Below are 12,688 nucleotides of genomic sequence, written 5' to 3'. Positions count from 1 at the left end.
CCAGCCCGGATGGCGTGAGGGGGTGATCAGACCCCCAATGGAAGGAGCAGCACATTTCAACAAAACTGCTTCCTGGGGAGGAGTTCCCTGCGTTTACTTGGGCACTTCTTTAAGCCCATCATCATTCGGGAAATTGATTAAAACGAGGAATGCCTGGCACACGCGAGCAGGCTGAGAATCTCAAATCAGCTATGCATGTCTGGGCAGTGTGGTCATGGCCTCTCAACTCTGAGGCGGGGCTTCTCCCTCCAGGCTTTCCTGTCAGGGCACCCCCTCCCCCAGCCCCTGCTCGCGTTCCTTCCCCGCCCTGCAGCTTCCCTCTGCCTCTGGCCCCTCTGCCTTCCTCCCTGCTCCTCCTCTAGCCCTGCTCCCCACCCCCACCCCCCCTCCCTGTCTTCTTCATCCCTCCTCCCTGCCTGCCCTCTTGTTTACTCCCTGCCCCATCAGACCTGCTTCTGGTGGGTTGCCTGTTTGAAGGTTCTCCCAGGACACCCCAAGCTCCTGATCAGGCTCTTCCCTCCCCATCCAGTGCCTGAGTTGTCCAGCCCTGCATCAGCAGTGAAACCGGCCCCTGCTGTCCAGAAACTACATTCTCCTGTGCGCCACTCTGTGGTCTCAGATCTCCGTCTGGGGCTGCACCATCTGAAGGCTTGGGTGGGGCTAGGGGCTCGGCTCCCAGGTGCCTGGCTCACAGGACTAGGACGTGAGGAGAAAACGAGCTCTTTAAAGCTGTGACGTGAGGGCGATGTATCCACATTGGTTCCTGAATCGTGAACGTGAGTGTAAGATGTTAGCAATAGGGGACACTGGGTGTTGAGCATAGCAAGCTCTGTACTATGTTCACAACTTTTCTCTGAATCAACAGTTTATTTATGGCTGTGCTGGGTCTTCTTTGCTGTGTGTGCTTTTCTCTAGTTTCGGAAGCAGGGACTACTCTAATCGCAATATGTGGTCTTATCACTGCAGTGACTTCTCTTGCTGCTGAGCACAGGCTTTAGGGCCCCCTATGTCAGTAGTTGTGGCTCTCGGGTGCTAGAACACAGGCTCAATAGCTGTAGCACAAGGGCTTAGTTGCTCCAGGGCATGTGGGATCTGCATGGACCAGGGATTGAACCCGTAACAACTGCATTGACAGATTCTTTACCAATGAGCCACCAGAGAAGCCTCCCGCCCCCCACCACCACCGTAAATTTTTTTTTTTTTTTTTACTTATTTGGTTTTGGCTGTGCTGGGTCTTCATTTTTTAAATTAATTAACTTATTTGGATTTATTTAAAATTTTAAAACAAAAAGCCAGCTCCACAGCCTGGCCAGTCTTGGGAACTGAGGACTTGTAGGGTTCCCCTCGGCCCCACTTGCTCTTTACTCCTGCATGTGCTGGAGATGGATGGTGAGGGCGGCCAGATCCCACCTGCCCCTGCCCGGACCTCTATCGCCAGGCTCCCCGACACCCCTGGGCTGGTCCTCGCCCGCCAGGAGGAGCCCTGCTGCTCACCTGAGTTCCCCCGTTTAAGAATCAGTTTCCCTATACGTAAAATGGGTAGAACAGGTGCCCCACAGGATTGTCACAATTAAACCACATAGGAGGGACTTTCCTGGCAGTCCACAGATAGAGTCTGCCTGCTAATGCAGGAGTCACGGGTTGGATCCCTAGTCAGGAAGATCCCACATGCGTTGGAGCAACGAAGCCCCTGCGACACAACTACTGTCCCGCTCTGCGAAAACAGAGAAAAGCCTGTGCAGCAGCAGACTCAATGAAGCCAAATATAAATACTTAACTTTAAACACACACACACACACACACACACACACACACACACAAACCGGAGACAAAGATGTTTTTGCAAACTCCCTTTTGCCGCTTTTGGTGTTTAGCAGTGTTTCTTTTTACAATTAGCATTCGTTCTAATCCTACCTACTTAAAATACATTGAAAATCGAGGTAGGAGAGGGCGGTGCTTTGGGGCTGGATTCACAGTTTTGGGGATTGGCGAGGCGGGTTTGAGGCCTTTTTCCATTCAAGCCCTCCCGCGTTGGCATAAGCCAATGTCAACATCCACGTATCAGCTCTGAGTCAAAGAGAAGGATGATGCTAGCAGCGCCAAAACTTTTGCCGAAACCCGGGATCGAACCAGGGACCTTTAGATCTTCAGTCTAACGCTCTCCCAACTGAGCTATTTCGGCTGGATAGCAAGGGCCGTCCTCGCGTCCTGACTCCGCCCCGCTCTGTGCGGCTCGCACGCAGACGTAGCTCGGGCCGCCCATGCGGGCCGCGCATGCCTCGTAGGGTCGCGCCTGCAACTCAGCCGCAACGCCGTCTCTGTGGCGCAATCGGTTAGCGCGTTCGGCTGTTAACCGAAAGGTTGGTGGTTCGAGCCCACCCAGGGACGGGCCTTACACTTTTTGCTTACCCGGGTAAGAAGAGAGTGGGCTACCCTCTTCCTTTTGCCAAGGCTCTCCGCCCACGCCTCTGTGTTCTATTTCCGCGTGGGGTGTCGGAGTCGCGCGGCGGTGGGGCGTCCACAGAGGCGGAACGTCCCCACTCGAGTTCCGGTTTTTCCTCACCAGCCGAGCCGCTTTGGGCGACGGCCCGGGGCATCCGGAGCGCTACAGAGGACGGACCGTAGAGGTTGTCTGAAGGCCGAGGCCAAGATGGCGGCGCTGGCGGGTGAGCGGGCCGGGGCGGCGGGGTCGGGGTTTAGGTCGCTCCGGGAGCCTTTACCCTCAGCCGCTCGGGCAAGCGGAGGCCGAGGGTGATGCAGGCTGCCATCTTTGGGAGGAATTCCAGGCGGGGGCAGAAGGGGCCCACATTTGGCCCGGGATCCTGCCCCTGAAATTCCCGGGAAGAGGCGGCGCTGGTGGGTACGGCCCTGACAGGGAGAAAAGTGAGGCCCAGAGAGAGGCTGGGACCCCCTGGAGGTCACGCGGCCTGGCAGGGCTGGAACGCGACCCAGGGCAGCCTGCCACCCTGGGAAGGGGTCGGTCACCCGCTGAGCAGGCGTCCTAACCCTGGCTGCTCCAGGGCCCTTTCCTTCTCCGATTAGCGATTAAGCGCCTAGGATGGATTCCCAGGATTGTAAAGAAAAGTGGGTATACTGACAGCTGTCAAGATAGTGTCTGGGAACCAGGGATCTGTTCGCAGTCCGGGTGCTTCATTAGTCATGCCTGGAATGTCAGGGTCTAGTGGCGGGTCTGCCAACTGCTGTGTCCTTGAAGGAATGGAGTGGGCACCTTCCTTTACACAGGGTTGGCAGCAGTCCCTGTGGCGTAGTTAAGAAACCACTGTCATTTCTGTTGGTGAAATGCCTGCATCCTGCTAGTACTGCTGCAGTTTGGGCTATACTAAGGAAAGGCCAAAATTTTAGTAAGACGTGGGTGACCATAAAACGGGTGTTTTTCCTTTCCGTGCAAGTTCGCCGGCCTTCTGAATCCTTACCAGCAGCCTCTTGCTAAGTCTGGACCAGAGGTTGGAATTCCCTCACCTTGAAGGTGAAGGGCATTTACTGTGCTGTGAGCTTACCCCAAACCCTAACTAAGGTCAGGTTGGGGGGCTGAGGCTGAGACAGAGGCAGCTTACACAGGAGTCTGGAGTTGCCCAGCCTCTGGGACTCCGGAACTCCCAGCCCAGGGCCTGGAGCCTCGCTGAAGTTTATGGATATGTTAATTTGACACACACCTGTCAGTCTGAGTCAAGGCCATGACAGACACTAAGGGAAGCCAGGGAGGCCATCGCATCTGAGGCAGGCAGGCACCATACAAGAACATGCAGATGTGGCAGGATCAGGAGGGCCTAGGAAGCTAGTGTAGACCCAGGCAGTTGAGCTGAAACCCACAAGAAGGGCCAAGTGCTCCAGGCAGAGAGCATGGCAAGCGCAAGGCCCTGAGGTAGGTGGGACACTGATGTGCCTGAGCAAAGGATCACTGGCCTCCAGTGTGGACTGTGTCATTGGAAACAGAGGAATGACACTGGACACTGTCTGGTGTCTGCTTCGTATTCTGAAAGATGGCTTTTTTTGGGGGGGGGGGTGCTATACCTCACAGCTTGCAGACTCTTAGTTCCCTGCCCAGGGATCATACCCGGGCCCCTTGCAGTGGAAGCACGGAGTCCTGACCCCTCGACCACCAGGGAAGTCCCCTGAAAGATCGCTCTGTACCAAACACTTGTTAAATGGAGTCTAGATAGACTGAGGGTGAGAGAGAGGGGGTGCTAGGTCCTGGCAGGCAAATGCCTGGCTGGACACTCCCAGCCAGTGTGGCCTCTGATGCTGCCTCAGCTCACTGCCTCCACCCTGTGGTTCTCTCTGCAGCTCTCCGCCTGCTCCACCCTATCCTTGCTGTGCGGTGAGTGCCTGCCTCGGGCTCTGATCCTGTCCCTCTACCCACAGCAGTGAGGCCCTGGCCGGGAGGGGCTTAGACAGAGCCATTAGGGTGCCTCAGACTTGGGAGGGCCCTCCAGCAGCGCCAGGTTGGGGGTCGCCTGGCCTGCAGACCCATGTCTCCCTGCCCTCGTGCCCTCAACTCAGCCATTACCTGGCACTGGAAGGCTTCTGGTGCATTTGCTGAGGCAGCAGCCCTGTGCAAACCTCCTTGGGACGGGAATGCAGGTGGCTGCTAGGCCCTTGGTGCAGACAAAGCCCAGAAATCCAGCCCCAGCCCCAAGCTTTCAGGGACACAGCAGATCTCAGGGGAGGGTCTTTTTTTTTTTTTTAATACCAAAAACATTTTGTTTTGGGTTGCAGCTGATTAACAATGTTGTGATAGTTCCAGTGAAGAGACTCAGTCATATATATACATGTATCCATTCTCCCCCAAACCCCAGGGAGGGTCTTCTTAATGGAGGGGAGTTGGGGGCTCTGAGGACGGTGTGGATTTGGGCTGATTTTATTTTGATAGGCTTTTCCCCTAGGAATAAAATAAATAATGCAAAGCAAAGGGAAAATGGGAAAACAAGGAAAATTTCAGATGCAGAGCAGGCACTCTCTAGACCAGGGATCAGCAGATTTGTTTCCGGAAAGGGCCAGATAGTGGACATTTTCGGCTCTTTAAAAACCTCCACAGCCACCAAGAAAGTGAATGGGCATGGCTGTGTGTCAGTAAAACTCAATTTACAAAAAACAGGTGGAGGGCTATATTTGGCTCCTGGTCAGTCCCCCCACGCTGGTCCCGGGGTGACCCTGTCAGCAGGCACCCTGGGCTCCCTGTCATGTGTGATCCATCTCCTGACAGCTCTGGCGTGGGTGCCGCTCTGCAGGTGCGAGGGGTCCATTCTAGCATGGCCGCTGACAGCCCGAGCAGGTAAGGCCAGCCTTTCTGGGAGCTATCCCCCCAGCCACTACCCCCCTCCCCCCCACTGGCACAGCAGTGGCCCATGGCAACCCTGGGGCCCTCCCACCACCCAGTGGGGCAATACCAGGGATCCTTGCCCTCAGAGTCCTGCCCAGCCCCCTCCTGCACATCCAGGCTGATGGCTGCACATGTCCAGACCAGGAGCTTCCTGACAAGAGTGTGTCAGCCAAACCCATTTTCCAGATAAGGAGACCAAGTCCCTGAGAGGACAAGGTCTCACTGGGACTGTAGCAAGGCATGTCCTGCCCCAGGCCTGGGCAGCAGGTGGGGGCAGAGGGGACGCCTGCCTGGCTGACGCCTCCCCATGCCATGTGTCCATGCCCAGCACTCAGCCCGCCGTATCCCAGGCAAGAGCTGTGGTCCCCAAACCTGCCGCACTTCCCAGCAGCCGGGGCGAGTATGTGGTGGCCAAGCTGGACGACCTCATCAACTGGGCGCGCCGGGTGAGCCCCTCCCTGTCTCTGTCCCTCAGGGCCCTGCTGCCAAGTGGCCACAGAGTGGGCCAGGCTCCTCTGTGTGGAGACCTGAGGCTCTGATTCTCAGGATCTCTGCCCTTCCTCCTGCCACTTCCCAGAGAGAATGACCCACCTCCTTCCTGTCCTTCTGTCTTCTGTTCCTCTTTTCTCTTTTAATGTAAAGCCCATGTTTTTAACTGGAAATGGGCATGAAAACAGTAGCTCCTTCCCAGGAGGTATCCTAACTTCCACTCACCCCCCATGTTGGCCTTGGGACAGTCTGGGTATCCTCGTGCTCATCTGTGTCTCCTTAAGACACATGTCCTCTGTCCTAGGACAGGGGCTCCTTTCAGTGCCCCTAGGGCGCCCCCCTGGGGAACAGGCCCCCATTGATGGTGCTGTACAGTGTCCATGCAGTGAACACCCGTCCAGACCTGCAGCTCCAGGGTGGCCATGTCATTGTGGCCAGGCACTGTGGAGTCGGCCACTGTGGGCACTGCTCGGGTACCCTGCCATGTTGGGCTGCCCTTGCCCTCTGGATGGCCCAAGCCCTGTCACCTGAATTAGCACATCTGCAGGGCAGCAGGGACCTTGGCCAGATCCCCAGATGGACACAGACAAGCAGAGAGAACATCTGGGGTGGTGGGGGGCAGGGGGTGGTGAGAATCAGACACTACAAGTCGGAGGGAAGTCAGGGTGCGTCCAGGAGGGCTTCCTGGAGGAGTTGGCCCTTTGAGTTCAGGCACTGTTGGGAACAAGGCCCTGCAGGGGCTTAATTGCAGGCTCTAAATCTGTGCCAGGAGTGATCACTGGGCACCCAGAGCAGCATGTGCCATGTTGGAGGCCAGATTTAGGGGAGACTCCAGTACTCTTGCCTGGAAAATCCCATGGACGGAGGAGCCTGGTAGGCTGCAGTCCATGGGGCCGCTAAGAGTCGGACACGACTGAGCGACTTCACTTTTCACTTTTCAGTTTCATGCATTGGAGAAGGAAATGGCAACCCACTCCAGTGTTCTTGCCTGGAGAATCCCAGGGACAGTGGAGCCTGGTGGGCTGCTGTCTATGGGGTCGCACAGAGTCAGGCATGACTGAAGCGACTTAGCAGCAGCAGCAGTGGTTGTGTGCACTGTATCATTAAAACTATTTGCAGTTGGTTTTAGGGCTTTTCTGTTTTTCTTTTTGGTAACGTGGCTGCTGGGAAGCATGGACCCACTGGCCAAACTCACTTTGCCCTCCTGGCGGGCAGTCCTGGACTGGGGCAGCATGCTCAGGCTGGTGACCAGCATCCAGAATGTCTTGGGGGTCTGGAGGTCATGTAGTCACTGTGGGCTAAGGGATCATCTTTGAAGAAAGGCTAGGCATCTGGATTTTCCTTTGTGAAATTGCCCAGTTTCTTTAAACACAGGGGGCCCCTCAGTCTGCTCACTGGCCACCTACCCTGCCCTGCAGAGCTCGCTGTGGCCCATGACCTTTGGCCTGGCCTGCTGTGCCGTGGAGATGATGCACATGGCGGCACCCCGCTATGACATGGACCGCTTTGGCGTGGTCTTCCGTGCCAGCCCGCGCCAGTCCGACGTGATGATTGTGGCTGGGACGCTCACCAACAAGATGGCCCCTGCGCTCCGCAAGGTGGGCCCAGCCCCAAGGCTCACCCTTACTCCCTGTCCCCCACCCCCCAGCCTTGAGCTGCACACAGACCCCTGTCTCTTCCAGGTCTACGACCAGATGCCGGAGCCCCGCTATGTCGTATCCATGGGGAGGTGAGTGCCCAGTGGGGCAGGGTCGGATGGCAGACGCGCCAGTGACACACTGGCCTCTCTCCTGTCTCCTTTCTGTGCTGCCTTCTCACTGGGGTCATCCAGAATGTCCCCTTCTGCCCGTGACAGTCGCGCCCCCACCCCAGCAGCCTGTCCAGTTCCTGTCTGTGTCTGCGGTAGGACCATGGGAGGGACGTCCTGCTCTGGGGGGGCTGCAGCCTTCTCCCCATCTGGCCAGCTCCTATTTCTCCACGCCGTTAAAGGCTGTGTAGTCATCTAATTTCTTGGTGGAGGTGAAATTCACATACTATAAAGTTCACCCTTTCAAAGTGGGGTTTGGCACATTTACAGTATTGTGTACCCATCATATCTATGGAAGAGGTGTGGGTTGGGGTTGGGAGAGGGGAGAGAGGTGGCCACGGTGGTGGGAAAGGCCCTCACAGCCCCGCTCCCCACCCCCAGCTGTGCCAACGGAGGTGGCTACTACCACTACTCCTACTCAGTGGTGCGGGGCTGCGACCGCATCGTTCCAGTGGACATCTACGTCCCAGGTGAGCCCCTCTGGGCGCACAGAACCCCCTCTTCCCCCACTGAGAGGGCTCACCCTGTGAAGCATGAGCAGACCCAGGGTCCCAGAAGAGTGACACCTCAGCCTTTGCCCTCGTTATCCCTGGAAGGTCTCCTCAGCTGTGTGTCTTTGACTTCACCCGGATTCAGCTTGCTCCAGTCTGCCCCCACCTCTTTGCAAGGGTCCTGGGGGGCGGGGCAGTGTGGCCTGGGTGTCAGCAGGCTGCCCATACTTGTCTCCTGGGTCCCGAGCCAGGTCACGTGGGGGTAAGGGACGTGGACAGGAGAGCTCACCTGGGCGGGGCCCTCCCGGCCTTCCCCCACCCACGTCTTGGCCTGGAGGTCCAGTCCTGGGTTCATTCCGTCTGGCTGGCGGACCCCGAGGGTGGCCCCGCCCACCTGCCCACCCTCAAGCCCATCCCAACCGGCATTGGTTGGAGGGGTCAGGAGCTTGAGGCACCGCTTGCACCGCTCCTCTCTAGGCTGCCCGCCTACGGCCGAGGCCCTGCTGTATGGCATTCTGCAGCTGCAGAAGAAGATCAAACGGGAAAAGAGGTTGCGGATCTGGTACCGCAGGTAGTGCTGGCGCCCGGCCGCCCTGAGCATCGTCCCTCCAAGAGGCGGTCAATAAACCCGATCAACCCTCCTTGCGTTCCCGCCCAGCGTGCTCTGTGGGCCTGGGCTGGGGAGGGCGGGGCGGAGAGGGGAGCCTTGCTCTCGTGTGGGGCAAGTTGAGGCCCTGGGAGGGCGTCGAGTGAGAGGAAACAGGATGACGGTAGAGTTGGGGTGCAACCTGACTGGGTGGGAGCAGAGGGGCTGGATCTTGGGGCTGCCACCCTCTGTGGCCCTGACCTAGTTTTGCCTCTTCTGAGGACCCTAGGTGCCCACCAGCGGGCGGGTGGGAGGGGCCATCGGTGATTGATTGTCAATGTCTGCTGAGGGCGGGACGGGAGATCGGAAAATAGTGGGGAATGACCACCGGCTCCAAAAAGCCCTTGTAGCAGATTTTTTCCTTTTACCATTCTTTGGAGAGGCAGGAAAAGTAAAAGCAAACACACACTTGTGTCCCACTGCTGATGGGCCAGACCAGCATTAGCGTTTATTTCATCCCTAGGTCCTCTGGCAGAGAGGGGTAGGGAGGCTAGCGTGGGTCTGGACCAGGGCTGAGGGTTGGAGCCCTCAATTCCGGTCACAAAGGTACTGAGTAGGGGTAGGGGTTCCCGAAACCCAGGGCCCCCAGGTGGCGTGGGCAGCTGGCCCTTGGGCTCAGTGCTTGGTGACCAGGGGCGTGATCATCCGCGGGAAGGCGTAGTAGCGGCAGTTGGCTGGTGGGACCAGCTCCATGACCTGTGTGCGGATGTTATCCCGCCGGAAGCCCGCCTCCAGCAGGGCCGGCACCTGGGTCTCCTGGCCAGAGGGAGGCGCCACGTCATGGGGAGTGGCGAGCAGGGGTGACGCTCTGCAGCCGCCTCTCTGCCAGGTACCCTGGGGGCTAGGCGGGGTCTGAGGCCTGGGTGTGGGTGTCTCCAGGTGTTCAAACACCACTTCCAGGCTGTTAGGGGGTATCGCCTAGTACGTCCTTGCAGATAGAGGAAACCAAGTGGGCAAAGGCCTGAGACAAAGGTGGCCAGATCAATAAAGAGAAGCCTGGGTGCAAGAGGGCAGAGGGAGGGGTGCGGGAACTCTGGGCTGCATCCCTGTATCCCCAGGGCCTCGGGGAGCCACCAGATGTCAGCATGGAGAGACTGACCTCTCCTGATGTACAGGTGGGCACTGAGTCCACCGAGGAGATCAGCCCGTAGGGCTGGCGGAAGCCAGGGACCCTCCCCAGATCACAGCTGCCTCCCCACCCAGAGTCACTTCCCGGGAGGGGGGTGGGGCACCTCAAACATGGTGGTGATGTCTGAATACTTGGTCTTCATTAGCTCTCCCCAGGAGGTGAGGTTACAGTAGGTGAGGACACCCCCTGGCTTCAGCAGGCGGAAGGCATGGTCCTGGGGGTGGGGGTGGGGGTGAACAGTGGTCAGGAAGGGATGTGAGGGTGGGCAGAGGTGTTCCCAGCGGACCTCCCACCTCCTGGCAGGTCAGGGGAATGGTGGAAGGAGAGGTGACCCCTGCATGGACAGCAGGTGCCCCCCACAGGGCTTGCCCTCCATCCTGTGGCTGGTAGCCCACATTCCACCATCAGTGGCCCTACCCGAATGAAGTTGAACTGGTGAGTGTGCCAGGTCTCCTCCGACAGCGGGTATGTATCGTACAGGATCCCTGTGTGGGAGGATGGAAGTCACATGGTTGGGGAGGGAGCCTCACCAGGCAGGGCTGCCAGTGGGAGCCTTGGGGAGGCCCCAAGTGCCATGGCCACTTATACGCATCATGTCTCTTCCATCCTTGAGGTATATGCGCACCTGCATGCAGGCTCCTGGACGTGCATCCGTCCGTGCCTGCCTCTTGGCTCTATGCCCCAGTGAAACATCAAGGCTTCAAAAGCAGGCAGAGGGGCTGGCAGGCCCTGCAGAGCAACACCCCCCAGCTCCCAGAGCCCCTCACCATCAAAGTGACTGTCTGGCAGGGTGGGTGCCACCTCCTCCCACAGGCCTTTCAAGGGAACCACCTTGGGGCAGAGGAGAAAAAGAAGGCTAGGTCAGAGGGGGCCCAGAACTCCATCTGTTACGAGGGAGGGGGCAGGGCCTTCACCCTGAAGACAGGGGCCAAGGGCAGAGAAAGGCACCTTGTGTGGCTGCTGCAGGGCCCAATCCTGGAGCCGCTGGAAGACGCCCTCGTTGCACTCAATAATCCAGTGCTCCTCGATGGGAGCCTCCTGCACCTTTGTGGCTGCGATGGCCATGCCGAAGCCCACTTCTAGCACCCGGCCCCCTAGGCAGACAGAGAGCCCAGGTGTTACCCGCAGGGTGGGGCTGGTGAGGCTACCTGGAGGAGGGGGCACGGCTTTGGCGGGGATAAACATTTGCCACAAGGACCGGGCGGCACAGCATAGCAGAGGTGGGACAGAACACAGCAGCTCTGAGAGGGAACAGCGTGGGCCCGGGCCAGTAGCCAGGGAGGGTGGCCTGCCAGGGAGGCCATGGACAACGACTACTGGGCTGGCCAGGCCAGGGAGCAGGGCAGACCCTGGACCTTGAGCCCTGGCCCAGGCTGTTTACTCTGAGGGTGCTTATCTGAGGATTTGGGCAGTCCCCAGCCCCGCAACAGTGAAGTCAACAAAGGACAAGGAAGAACCAGGATTCGAGGCCCAGGCCTGGAAGAGACGGGGGCGGGGATTGATCCCCTTTGGGTCAAAGACGGAAGCAGAGAGAAATACCCTAACCAGGCAGGGACGCTGGCTGTGCACATTTGGTAGATGGGGACACAGAGGCCCAGAGGTGGCACGCACAGCCTCTGGGGTCGTGGGGATCTCTCAGCACCCCACGGGCTCTGACACCTGGTGCAGGGCCACCTCCAACAGCTGTCTCCTGGCCTTAGCTTTCCCGGAGCTATTCTTAGCTGAGGCGGGCCTCCCGCGACTCCTAGGCAAAAGTCCCCACGTGGGCTTGGGCAGCACCTCGCCAGGCTGCTATTCCCCGTCCTCGGCCTCGCGCGGGGTTGGGGGGGAGGGGCGCTGAGTTCCGCGTCTGAGGACCCATCCCCCGATTCACCCCTATCCCCGAGTCGGGGCGTCAGTGCTCCTGGAGAGGGCGTTCCTGGTACTCAAGGCGCCCGGAGCGCCCCCAGGACAACACCGCGGCCCTTGCGAGCGGCCCTACATTCCGGGCGAGGAAAGAAGGCGCACAGAGACTCCGCCGCGTCGCCGGAGAGCGGGTTGGCCTCGGTCGGCCCCGCTCGCCGGGCCGGGCTACCTCTGGAGGCGGCGGCGGCCGCCAGCGCGTGCATGTAGGGGGTCTCCCAGCGCTCCATCACCGGCTTGCCCAGGATCTGCAGGTGCGTGTCCGACGCGTCGTAGGCCGCGGGCGCAGCCCGCCATGCGGGGCTGCAGTTCTCGCCGGGCGCGAAGATTGGGGTCGCGGCGGGTGCGCTCATGCTGAGGGATAGACCGCGCACCCTGCAAGCTCCGGAGTGGCAGGGCCCCGTCCCTGCAGGGCCTTCTGGGCAGGGGGCGGGGTGGGGCGGGGCGGATGGTGGGCGGGACGGACGGCCCAGGGCACGGGGCGCGAGCTCTTTGCGCGGAGGCACGAGCGGCCTCTAGCTGCCGTAGTGGAAAAGGCGGCCCTCGGTGGGTCCCGGATCCCCGCGACGGTCCCTCCTCCCGAAGCCCAGGCATTGGAGCCCTCGGGGTCCTCACCTTGTCGCTTTCCTGCCTCAGTTTCCTCATCTGTCACCACCGACCGCATCAACATACCCCTCCTTGCTGGAGTGTGAAGGTCTAAGGATTTTCCAGACAGGGTTGGACGTGCTTTAGTATTTACAATTACTCATCCTTCAGAAGTGTTGCAGCGGCTTATTTTATCCTCATCATTTTTATCTTATTTATTAAATTTTTAGTTTTGGGCGTGCCACATGTCTTATGGGATCTTATTTCCCTGACCAAGGATTAAAACTGGGATGCGCAG

General features: G+C 58.9%; 2 protein-coding genes and 2 non-coding genes across 5 annotated transcripts; 2 read left to right on the top strand and 2 right to left on the bottom strand.

Moving 5' to 3' along the window:
- Positions 1 to 2,109: 2,109 nt before the first annotated feature.
- TRNAF-GAA lies at positions 2,110 to 2,182 on the bottom strand. The gene has a single exon. It is a non-coding gene; the product is annotated as a tRNA-Phe (tRNA).
- Positions 2,183 to 2,278: 96 nt separating this feature from the next.
- Positions 2,279 to 8,769, top strand: NDUFS7 (NADH:ubiquinone oxidoreductase core subunit S7). 2 transcript variants are annotated; one of them, XM_027546597.1, is made up of 9 exons: positions 2,279 to 2,413; positions 2,567 to 2,666; positions 4,306 to 4,339; positions 5,225 to 5,293; positions 5,670 to 5,787; positions 7,249 to 7,428; positions 7,513 to 7,559; positions 8,019 to 8,107; positions 8,606 to 8,769. In XM_027546597.1, the coding sequence occupies exons 2-9, from the start codon at positions 2,651 to 2,653 to the stop codon at positions 8,701 to 8,703; spliced, it is 651 nt and encodes a 216-aa protein (XP_027402398.1). In that variant the 5' UTR covers positions 2,279 to 2,413; positions 2,567 to 2,650; the 3' UTR covers positions 8,704 to 8,769. The 2 variants fall into 2 exon arrangements, with proteins under 2 accessions (XP_027402398.1, XP_027402399.1); XM_027546598.1 differs by having other exon boundaries at positions 2,311 to 2,360.
- Positions 2,315 to 2,388, top strand: TRNAN-GUU. Its single transcript has one exon. It is a non-coding gene; the product is annotated as a tRNA-Asn (tRNA).
- A 414-nt stretch (positions 8,770 to 9,183) lies between the features above and the next one.
- Positions 9,184 to 12,223, bottom strand: GAMT (guanidinoacetate N-methyltransferase). The gene is made up of 6 exons (XM_027546596.1): positions 11,978 to 12,223; positions 10,852 to 10,997; positions 10,671 to 10,734; positions 10,321 to 10,388; positions 10,007 to 10,117; positions 9,184 to 9,530 (listed from the first exon to the last, which is right to left on the bottom strand). Exons 1-6 carry the CDS (start codon positions 12,156 to 12,158, stop codon positions 9,390 to 9,392), a joined length of 711 nt encoding a protein of 236 aa, XP_027402397.1. The 5' UTR covers positions 12,159 to 12,223; the 3' UTR covers positions 9,184 to 9,389.
- Positions 12,224 to 12,688: the final 465 nt, after the last annotated feature.

Source organism: Bos indicus x Bos taurus, chromosome 7 (assembly GCF_003369695.1).
Source record: "Bos indicus x Bos taurus breed Angus x Brahman F1 hybrid chromosome 7, Bos_hybrid_MaternalHap_v2.0, whole genome shotgun sequence".
In the NCBI taxonomy this organism is placed as follows: Eukaryota; Metazoa; Chordata; class Mammalia; order Artiodactyla; family Bovidae; genus Bos; species Bos indicus x Bos taurus.
This window is presented reverse-complemented; position numbering and strand designations above follow the sequence as displayed.

Coding starts and splice junctions, on each gene's coding strand:
- GAMT (XM_027546596.1), bottom strand. CDS start 12,158: ATGAGCGCACCCGCCGCGACCCCAATCTTCGCGCCCGGCGAGAACTGC. Junction 10,998..11,977: donor GGCCGCCGCCGCCTCCAGAG/GTAGCCCGGCCC, acceptor CTGTCTGCCTAG/GGGGCCGGGTGCTAGAAGTG. Junction 10,389..10,670: donor GCCAGACAGTCACTTTGATG/GTGAGGGGCTCT, acceptor CCTCCCACACAG/GGATCCTGTACGATACATAC.
- NDUFS7 (XM_027546597.1), top strand. Junction 7,429..7,512: donor TGGCCCCTGCGCTCCGCAAG/GTGGGCCCAGCC, acceptor TGTCTCTTCCAG/GTCTACGACCAGATGCCGGA. Junction 8,108..8,605: donor AGTGGACATCTACGTCCCAG/GTGAGCCCCTCT, acceptor GCTCCTCTCTAG/GCTGCCCGCCTACGGCCGAG.